Genomic DNA, 11213 nt, shown 5'->3' on the forward strand with positions numbered 1-11213 from the left:
TCACAAAAATACTGAACTATGAGGAAAACTCAAAACAGAACGTTCCCAATCAAATGGAAAAATCAAATGATAAAACACATTAAACGAATGGACAACAACTGTCATATTCCTGACGTGGTACAGGCATTTTCAAATGTAGAAAATGATGGATAGAACCTGGTTTTATAGCGAACCATCCACTTGTATGGCAGTCGAATCAAATTCCAATATATTTACAGGGGTATAGCAGTCATCACCGTGTTAGAAACTCAATTTATCCTGAGCGTTTTACATTTTATATTATGATACCGTACATATAACACAATAATTCTTAAATCATTTGCATATCTATAAATACTTGAATTGGATTGGTCAATTACAATTTTTCGCTTGGTTTACACTTCGATAAACCATGTTTCCGAACCTACTTTCGTAATCTATTCATGCGCGATACACATTATTGCAGGGATACTGGGATTTTCAGCAAATTGAGATTATACAATAATTGCATAACAGTTGTTTCTATTCGAATGTATATATAACAAAAAAAGAAATAAAATAAATGCACAAAAGCTTCGAAAATATAAGAAAATCATTTTTAAATAAAATTCCGCGAAATTTCATGAAGGATTTGGCGAATTTACGTCATGGCAAAACACGGCGTCATACGAATGAAAATGTTCCAGTGAAAGACTATTTCGTTACGTGTACTCTTCAAATTCGGATAATATTTAATTAAAATGAAGTTTTTTGAGGTAGGTGCTATTTCATTTTAGATTCTGTTGCATTTGTCGGACATTTATTGTTTTAAGAAAGTCAAGATGGCGGCGTACTCCTTAGTTACGACATGCCATTGTGCTTTTGATGGTAAATATAGCAGCCATCAAACAAATAATTTGAATTAATAATCGTGTATGTTTGGCTAAAGAATTATAAGGATTAAACCTTCGGACTTTTATTCAGTTTGTGAGTTAATCGCCCCGGTTTACACATCAACAACCTCTAGAAAAAATGTGTTTAATCCTATAAACAATTCTATTTGGAAACACGTTATCATGTGACATAGAATAATATAGGAAGGATGGATATCCCTTAAAAGGGACCTAGCTGCCAAATTCGAGTTCATCTGTCACCGGAAAAAACTCGTCAAATATATGCGCCTATGCGAATAATTCGTGCAAAATAGCTTTTATAGTTTTTCAACCACTCGCTCAACATGGAAACGGAAGTGACGACGCACCTAAACGCACGAGAGACGTTCACTAAAACCAAAGTTTTGGTCGGAAATGCATCGAACTCGAAAGTTGTCTATTCATAGTCACTGATTTTACTTAAATCCTGATATTCTATTTATAACAATGTAAAACATTTTTCCAAACTATCAAAAGTATAAAATAAACAATTTACAAGAGGTCTCAATAAGCTTTGTTTTGTGTGAATTTTAGCCATGACGCCATCTAATTAACTATCGAGTTGACTGTATATGACCACATAAGCGATGTAAACATAAACATGGATATAAATAGAGTAAGCAACGCGTGCGATTAGATTTTTAAAGGTCTTTTTAATTTTATATTATAGATCAAAAAAATTATGGTTATCATCGTTTTTATCTTTATGAGAATGATTTGTGTAGATCGAATCAGTTAATCAAATTATTTACCTTTGTTTCACTTTCACTGTTTACATTCCTTTAAACACCCATACACGGACAATGCATGCGTTATTCTATCTCTTTCTACCTGGTTAAATTGGAGTTCACATGAAAACGGATTTAATGAGGTCGAGTTATTCACTTGCAAGTGAATAATTCAATATTAATATTTATTAGCTTAATTTGACAAAATTGATTCATTTGAGCTGATAAATGCAAATTATCATTTCACTATTTTACTTTCATTAATGATTGAACAAAAAAATCATACTTTTGATTTTTTATATATCTCGTAGCTAGTGCCTCTTTAAAAGAGAGACGAAAGATACCAGAGGGACAGTCAAACTCATAAATCGAAAATAAACTGACAATGCCATGGCTAAAAATGAAAAGGACAAACAGACAAACAATAGTACACATGACACAACATAAAAAACTAAAGAATAAACAACACGAACCCCAATGATGTACCAGCAGGGATTAATCCTAGTCTATTATCCTATTTTTCACCAGCAAATAACCTTTTTAAATATCTCTATTTGTAAGCGAGTTATCTCCCATGAAAATGATGCACAAGCGTAAATAAACAAGAAGGCAACGTTCACGTTTCATGAAGCCCATCGAGAGACGAGGAAATAAGGATTTGGAAATGCATTTAGTGCCGATGATATCTCGTATATATGTACATACGAAATATTCTAAGACACAAATGAAAAATGATTTGTTTAATGTCAACTTGTGTTTGCTACTTAAGTAAAATAAGCGCTTTCTTAAATTATCAAAATGACACCAAAAATACGATGAATATACAAAATTGTCAACCCTAAGAAATATTTCATCCCCCTTATGCACCCTCAGTGCAATAAGCTTCTCGAGTTGGCAATTAGTATATTTACCTTATCTACGTGCCATAATTGTATATTATCAACAGTGGAATGATTGCGATTATGATTGTATATTTTGGACGTTTCAAGACAATTATGCAACCAAAATTATCTATCAAGTTAATCTTAATTCTATATCATTATTTTTTTAAGTAGGTAGGGAAAAACAATATAGACAGGTTCGGGTGGTGTTGGGGTGTGGGTGATGTTGGGGGTAAATTAAGACAAAGTTTATTTAATAAGTCGCGTACATATTAAAATTGCTGGTAAGTCGCTTCCTCAGACGATCCATTTTATAATTTTTCGAACAGCGATATACATGTACTACTGTTTTCTTTATTTATGTAGTGAGAAGAGTATGCTTTTGGTTTACTTATGCATTTACGTATGTCCATACATATTTCTTATTGTTATGAAATTGTGTGCGCATTTACAACTCTTAATATCGATGACGTTTACTATTACCTTTATGGTCAAAATGACAATACCATTGAAATAGTAAAAGTTGAACACTTGACTACTACATTGTATGTTTTGACGTCGTTATTACTACATAAGTACAAAACATCTATCTTCAGAGATTGATTTTCAAAGTACTTTAAAGAATTCTGAAAAACTTTTACACTTTTTGATTTTAATTTTAGAAATCTGTTGAATTATACCATATCATTTAAATCTGAAAGTGCTTTGTTATTTATAACAAGATACGTCATATCACTGGTATAAAAGGATTAGAAAATCAAAGCACACAGAATGATGATATATTCTTTTAGAATTCAAAGGTAAGACATTCCTAAAAAAAAATCCAAACAACACTTAATTAATTGTCTTTTTCTGCATTTACCTTGATAAGGAATGCATAAAGCCAAACAAAAAAAACCAAGAAAGAATAAGAACCGGTACAGTTAATGATCTTTTTTACATATAAAAAAAGACTTTTTAACCGGATTTTTGTGTCAAAAATGTCGGTTATTGATTGGGGATGTACGGCGGGCGGCCGGGCGGGCGGCAACCAAATGTTGTCCGTGCATTTACTCATGAAGCGTTCAACCAAACCTTTTAAAATTTTAATATGTTGTTACTGACAACAAAATGAAGGTCAAGTTCAATAATGACGATTTTGACTTTTACCGTTCAGGAGTTACGGTTCTTGAAAGTTTAAAAAATGTTGTGTCCGTGCATTTACTCATGAACCGTTCAACCAAACCTTTTAAAATTTTAATATGTTGTTACTGACAACATAACGGAGGTCAAGTTCAATAATGACAATTTTTACTTCTACCGTTCAGGAGTTACGGTTCTTGAAAGTTTAAAAAATGTCGTGTCCGTGCATTTACTCATGAACCAGTCAACCAAACCTTTTAAAATTTTTATATGTTGTTACTGACAACAAAATGGAGGTCAAGTTAAATAATGACGATTTTGACTTTTACCGTTCAGGAGTTACGGTTCTTGAAAGTTTAAAATGGTCAAACAGGTCAAGCTTGATTTTTGCCTTTCCATTTGAAAACCATACAATTCATTCATTTTTTTAGATATTTTCAAAATCCTAGGTAGGTGGACTTAGTAATTTTTTCTTACTTTATGCATTAAGGGCTCACAATTTGTCCTGCTAGAGGGTCATTTTCTATCTAGTTTATATGTTGTTATTGTTGACAACATGGAAGTCAAGTTTGATATTGATAATCATAAATTTTACCTATTAGGAGTTTTGGTCCTTGTAATATTGATAAATGCCAGAACACAAATAAATGTTAAAGAATCCGGGTTACTGTCATTTTGACAGCTCTTGTTTATTATTCGTGTTCAAGAATCAATTGATCAAAATAGCACGGTCAAGTAAATATGTATTGAATTTTCTCAAAATTCTTCGGAAATTTATAAATATTAATACCGGGATACCTTGAGAGAATTGAGATGCACAAACGAGACACAACGATAAAAGTCTCAGACATACGTATAGAGAGCGTATATAGTCTGTAACAGTCGCATATTACTCCTATTCTTGAAGACGAGCATTTTTATTTGTTCATATTTAAACATTAACTGTGTGTAATAAATGATTGGGACGGCAATTATCAAGGATTTGCTATCTTGATAAAGACAGTGTCAATAATCGCCATTTTGAGACCGCAATTGTTAGCAGTCGGCTACACCATTCGTTTTTGATGCGTTTTGTTATTTGATTTTGCCATGTGATTATGGACTTTCCCAATTGATCTTCCTCTAAGTTCAGTATTTTTGTGATTTTACTTTCTACACCAAATGTGACTAAACTACGTTTTAAATGTTCAATACAAAAATTCTCAGAAACTGCAATCGTTTTCATCTTAAACCTATAAAAGTGATTAAATCCAACACGTTTCTAGCATGTACACTTACAGACTTAAGATCTTTGAATGTTCATCTTGCATGACGCTTTCTTTCACTTTTATATTATGGGAGATCTTTCATCCGATCATTTGATACGTTAATTTCAAAGAAAATTTAATGTTTCAAGAAAATAACAAGTTCATTAACAAGATTGAACAACGTGTGTTTCCGGTCACGTTACTGACAGAAAACGTCACGAAACCTTTCACGACAATTGAACTTCGTTATACCGTATAACCATCGACGGAGCTGTTATTGAAATATTGGCTTTTTAACTGGGTAGCGCTTGGTAAATTGAAATTAAATGTCTTATAAGTAGTTTATTTTATAAAGACATATTTTTCAATGATAAACATTGATTAAAAAGTTGATGTTTATAAAAGGTGAGCAGGTACGTTTGATTTTAAATCGTGCGAATATTGCTTTTTGCACTGTATTACTCTTTCTAATGTAATGCATTTGTGTTCATTCGGTTTTGAGTATGAGGGAAATGCTATTTTCAATGTCATATGATAGAACTGAGATACTTTAAACGATCCATTTCATAGTCTATCGTAAATAACGTACATGACGTGACGACATAATTTAAACGGACAAATGATAATATATCATCTATTGATTAAGTGTTTGATTTGTCTGACACAACAATCTATACTGCTCGTTGCTGAAACGGAAACTAGTGCCTATATCAACCAATCCCACTACACATCACATATAACATCGGATTTTATCTAATGCTTAGTCCGTTTCTGTTTGTGTTACATTTTAATGTCGTGTCGTTGTTCTCCTCTTAAATTTAATGCGTTTCCCTGAGTTTTGGTTTGTTACCCCGATTTTGTTTTTTGTCTATAGATTTACGAGTTTTAAACAGCGGTATACTACTGTTGCCTTTATGTATAAGCACACAAAAAAGTATTATAAAACACAAATGAATTCTACAGATGACTATTCCAATGAATTGATTTTTAATTTGAAAAGAACTTTAAATTGAATATTTCAAATACATTTGTACACGTATTTATAGTTTTATATACGTACCGATCCTAAGAACTGATACAGTTGGAATACAATGTACATTAAATATTTGATCTTTTAAATACAGTTTTGAAAAGGAATTAGCTTCAGTTTTGTTTTGAGTTATAATAAATTTAAATAAAGCTTTCAAAATTCATCATCATTATTGTCAAAATCATTTGTTGTCAACATAACACTAGTTCATTGTGTAATCAGTTATCTGATTGTATTTATTGATACAAATAATATAAAAAGATTACAAGAATTGGTTTGATGTATATCAATGCAAACGGTTACAAAAAAGACTTTTTGATCTTAGTATTATCAAAACATGTCCTAAATTGGTTGAATTCAGCCGTTTGAATTGTTTTACATTGTCATATCAGGGCCGTTTATAGCTGACTATGCGGTATGGGTTTTGCTCATTGTTGAAGGCCGTACGGTGACCTATAGTTGTTAATGTCTGTATCATTTTGGTCTCTCGTGGACAGTTGTCTCATTGGCAATCAAACCACATCTTCTTTTTTATACTGAATATGATAGTTGTGTTTTTATTCATTTGATGTGTTTATGGTGGTATGGGAGTCTAAAATAAAAACTATAGAATTTGTTCATACTTTGGCAAAACGTTGTATCTATTGATATATGTTCAAAAATATAATAAAAATGATAGGTCACCGAGCTTTTTTTTCAAGCTACAGGTTTGTGACAAAATGACACATTTTGTTTGAATTATACAGGAAAAACAACATAAGGTGATTAGACACTAAACAAAATGATAGAATTTAAAAAAAAAAATTAGGAAAAAATTGCTTTCAGACAATGCTTTGGGAATATCAAAAGAAAAGATACAGTATAGGGTCACCTACAAAATAGGAAAATTACATGTAGAATCCTTGAGAAAATGCACTGTTTTAGAGATACCTTCCCTTAAAACTCCAATTCAAAAACATCTAAAAACAACCAAAAATAATCAACACCTGTAAAACTAAAATATTTATAAGTCATATTCTTATAATTTGACTCTTTTAAAATAAAAATGCACATAAAATATCTGCATTCTTGTATCACATTTTGCTCACTTGATAGAAAATGTGGACCTTAGGTTCTCTGTTTTTTTACAATCGAAGATGGCGGAAGACACCCAAACCACCTTAGCTTTTTATTATGCCATTTGAGAAGGGAGTTTCTGTTTTGAATTTTCCTTAGAGTTCCGTTATTTTTCCTTTTTCTTTTTTTTTTTTTTTCTTTTTTTACTTTTTCATAAATTTCTATATTGGTTAAAATGTTAAATTATATAAAAAAAAAAAAAAAACAGCGTTGAAGTTCAAACATCGCAAGGTATGGGTTACAAAATACAGAAAAGATAGCAAAAAAGGCATACCTTGTCGACGCCCTATATTTCTGCATTGCAGTTCACAATATTTTGTTTATTATTACAAGGTGTCTCTTCCTTACATAAAATGTGAGATTTTTAAACAATAGTATCTGTATTTCTAAGTAGTAATTGCTTTTAACTTTTTAAAAATCGTGTTTTGCATATCGTTTTAAAAGATGCAATTGTACTCAACTAAAGGCTACGGCTACTAGTATTAAGACAAAGCTGTACAAATCAGAAATATGAGAATTGTTATCCATTCGTTTGATGTGTTTCAGCTTTTGATTTCGCCCTTTTTGTAGGGACTTTCCGTTTTGAAATTTCCTCGGAGTTCTGTATTTTTGTAATTTTACTTTTGACCCTTAACGGGTTTGCAATTGATGAGTATGATGCTTTCAACTATTAGGTATCTAGTTTATTCATTAGGCCTCCGGCATCTTGCAGAAAGACAATTCCAACGCACTGGTGACAGTATTGATGTTTATAGAGTATCAGTTGCCAGGGTATATTTAAGCTAGTATCAAGGGTTTTTGTTCCTGGCACGATTTATTTTCAGATTTTAAATGAAATTTCACAGGCTTTATGTGGTAATCGTATTAGTACTAAGAATATTCCTAAAATCTACAACCGTGCTCAAATTTACGGTTTTGATACTCTTCAGATTGATTTATTTGGTGGTAATCGTTATAAATCTTGAGCATTCAAGCAATTTACTAAAATTATACTTTAAACACTTTTTTCATGCAATGTAATCACCATTATATTTTGTTTTACTTTTATATTTACTTTTTATACAGAGGCATGTAATTATTTTTCAAATTGAGATGAAGAAGTGGTGATTTATTATTTAACCTACACATTAATTTAATTTTTCTTTTAAATTGAACAAATAAATATTATTTATGTATTTATCAAGGCAAAAATACTAATATTTGACTCATTTTTACTGAACCAAATCTGAAGATATTTTATTTCTAATCAGAAATAAAAATGATTGCATTCAGTTGAAACAACAATTGCATTATATTGATATGAAAATCGATAAATAATGTATTCCTTCAGAAAGTTTGTATATAATTGTTTGTTTCAAAATGCGTTATCTGATTTAGTATACAAATGTTTGCTGTTGAGATATTCTTATTACAAAATTAGAAGTGTACAAAGAACATTTCTCTGTGTTCTTGTTGATAAAATGACGAAACGTTAAAAAAACACATATATGGTATGTACCATATATGAGTAATAAGATAAAACATGCGAATTTTAAAAATGTATTTCTTGTCCGTCTTGCTTAAATGAAACTAACTGCAAAAATACACATAACAGTGCAACCTGTAAGACGTAAGGTTTAATTTGAAATATTTATATTATGACACTGACATCAATTTTTTTACCGTGTATCAAATATTGAATAAATAGATATGATAAGTCTTATGATAAAATAAAAGTATTTGTTCATGTTTAATTTCATCTCAAACAAAAATCTTTGATCGACCAATCTTGCTTCATGGTAAGTTTGTATTATTATATATTATTTTAGATATGATTGTTAATGATCATTTTTAAAAAAAATATAGCAATTGTATGTTTTCAGCGAAATGTTGGATGAATGAACAACAGGAACCAAAAGGAAAAAAACGATTGTTCGATTAAAGACAATTGTAAGACTTTAGAGTTTGGTTTCTATTGTCTTCATTTTTTTAAAGTTAAATACTGTATAATTGTCAACATTTTAATATTATATGTATATTAAGACAATTATTACTAGTTCCTATCAACTTATTTTATCTTAATAGGCTACATAATGACAACCCAAATGTATATTTTTTAAACAACTTTATTCAATAAATACATACGTTAAATAAATATATCCAATAAATAAATGAGACAGAATAATCACTAGAGTAAGTTTGAAAGTCATGGCTAGAATGAACACAGACGGTAACAGAAAATTGCAATCAGTTATCTCTGTCCTTGGTGAAGAATTGGATATAGTACCTCTAAACCATTTGGAAGTTGTGGTCGATTTGTACTTGTTAAAACTCTCCGCTGATGTAGTGCTGCTAATTCACGCAATCGCCGTAAAATCGGATTTTCTGTTAATTGTGCAGTGCTAAATCCACCAGTTGAATGCGATATTGAATCAAAAGATCGTCTATTACGGTCCATACGTAGATTCCGTTTTCTTGATCTCCGTGTTTGTTTTGTATTTCTTGACAGTTGGTCATTAAGTAAGCCAGATAGTATGTCATTTTCCATTTGTAATGTATCTATAGTTTCCAAATATTGTTGTAAAATTTCAGCATTGTACATGTCATTTTCTAAATCAAGAAGTGAAATATTATCTTGCATGTCCGAGTGTATCAATGTGTCGTCTTCTACATTTAAATCTCTCTGAAATTTAAAAAAAGGCAATGTATAACTAATACAGTAAATTGTAGATAACCACAAGAGGTGTTGCAAATTTGTGATATTTGTCATAATAACATAATGATCGTACTTTGGAAAATCATTTATAATAATTATTATTATCATTTATTTATTGTTTTAAGTTATGCCCTTATTCATTCATTACAATAAAATTCATTTATCAAAGTTATAATTATTTAAAATTACTTGCATTATTGTTACTGTTATTGTTGCTGTTGTTTTGTTATGATAATTCTTATATCAGTGTCAATATTTCACGTTTTATTCTATTTTATGTTGTAAAGAACAAGTGATTTAAATTGATGCACATAACAATAGTAGTAATAATAATAATAAGAAGAAGAAGAAGAAGAAGAAGAAGAAGAAGAAGAAGAAGAAGAAGAAGAAGAAGAAGAAGAAGACGAAGAAGAAGAAGAAGAATGTTTTATAAATCTTACAAAAATAGTAGAATTAATGCAAAATTCTTTTTACCAAATATACACGTTAGAGTGTAACGCAAAAGGCTTTCAAACAAAAGAGTGTTTTTCTTATCTTTATCTTTTCTATTATTATTTTTTTAATAATATATTCGAATCGGAAATCATCTATAATAATTATTTGTCTAAATAATGTATAGAAATTATGATCTTAGAATATGAGTACAATATTAAATACTATTTAAATTAACAAAATTTTTATGAAAATACGCCATACATACCTTCCGTACAGGAATAGCTTGCACTGCAGATATAAAACAAAGTGTCCAACATATTTTTGAAATCATATTTCTGTCCATCATTGTTTTCTAATATTATGTTTATTTAATTTTTGTTTCAGACGTTTCATCTTATATACCATTTACAAATTAAATAGTCATCTCTGATGCATCTAGGTTGGGGGTAATCATGGGGAGCGCCGCCCACAAAAACTTAAAAAAGCGACCACCTCACCGCCTCAATGTATTATTTGTTGTACTTTTTAAAGCATAAACATAGGGTGAGATGGCGAAACGATAATGAGACCTCACCTATATGTGAATTTAAAATTCATTCAACACTTCAATTTTATAACTGGATGAGCTTCCTATATGAAACACAGATCATATTTCTTCCATTTTGACCATGCGTGAACATTGTAAATTTTGTAAAATTATTATTTACATTAACATGATTGTTTCTGATATAACTATCTGGTAATTAATTACTTGTAATGAATACTATACCTCTGTTCCCGTTTACGGTTGAAGCCGTGGTATTGCGGTTACTGGTACTTTAGGTCATGTAAGGCATTTCCGGAGAGCTAAGCACGTGAATGCTGTCGTTAGGCACGTATATAACTGTATTGCGTACGTTTGATAGTAATATTAAGTTTCTTCTTTATTTTAGGAGTTGTTCCCGTCATATCTTTAAACAAAGCACTTTTAAATTATGTAATTATGTAAATGTTTGACCGATTAAGCTTGGTCAATTACATTATTTGTACTAAAGATGAGGACACCACTAATAGTAAACAGTCCTTTCAA

At 30.3% G+C, this 11213-nt stretch overlaps 1 protein-coding gene across 1 annotated transcript; it reads right to left on the bottom strand.

Moving 5' to 3' along the window:
* Nucleotides 1–9101: 9101 nt before the first annotated feature.
* Nucleotides 9102–10698, bottom strand: LOC143056895 (uncharacterized). Its single transcript, XM_076230069.1, has 2 exons — nt 10410–10698; nt 9102–9676 (listed from the first exon to the last, which is right to left on the bottom strand). Exons 1-2 carry the CDS (start codon nt 10488–10490, stop codon nt 9245–9247), a joined length of 513 nt encoding a protein of 170 aa, XP_076086184.1. The 5' UTR covers nt 10491–10698; the 3' UTR covers nt 9102–9244.
* Nucleotides 10699–11213: the final 515 nt, after the last annotated feature.

The sequence above is a fragment of the Mytilus galloprovincialis genome, chromosome 13, assembly GCF_965363235.1.
Source record: "Mytilus galloprovincialis chromosome 13, xbMytGall1.hap1.1, whole genome shotgun sequence".
Lineage (NCBI taxonomy): Eukaryota > Metazoa > Mollusca > Bivalvia > Mytilida > Mytilidae > Mytilus > Mytilus galloprovincialis.

Excerpts from the sequence above, each read along its gene's own strand:
- LOC143056895 (XM_076230069.1), bottom strand. The coding sequence starts at position 10,490 with ATGATGGACAGAAATATGATTTCAAAAATATGTTGGACACTTTGTTTT. Across the intron at positions 9,677-10,409 it reads AAGCTATTCCTGTACGGAAG|AGAGATTTAAATGTAGAAGA; the intron begins GTATGTATGGCG and ends TTTAAATTTCAG.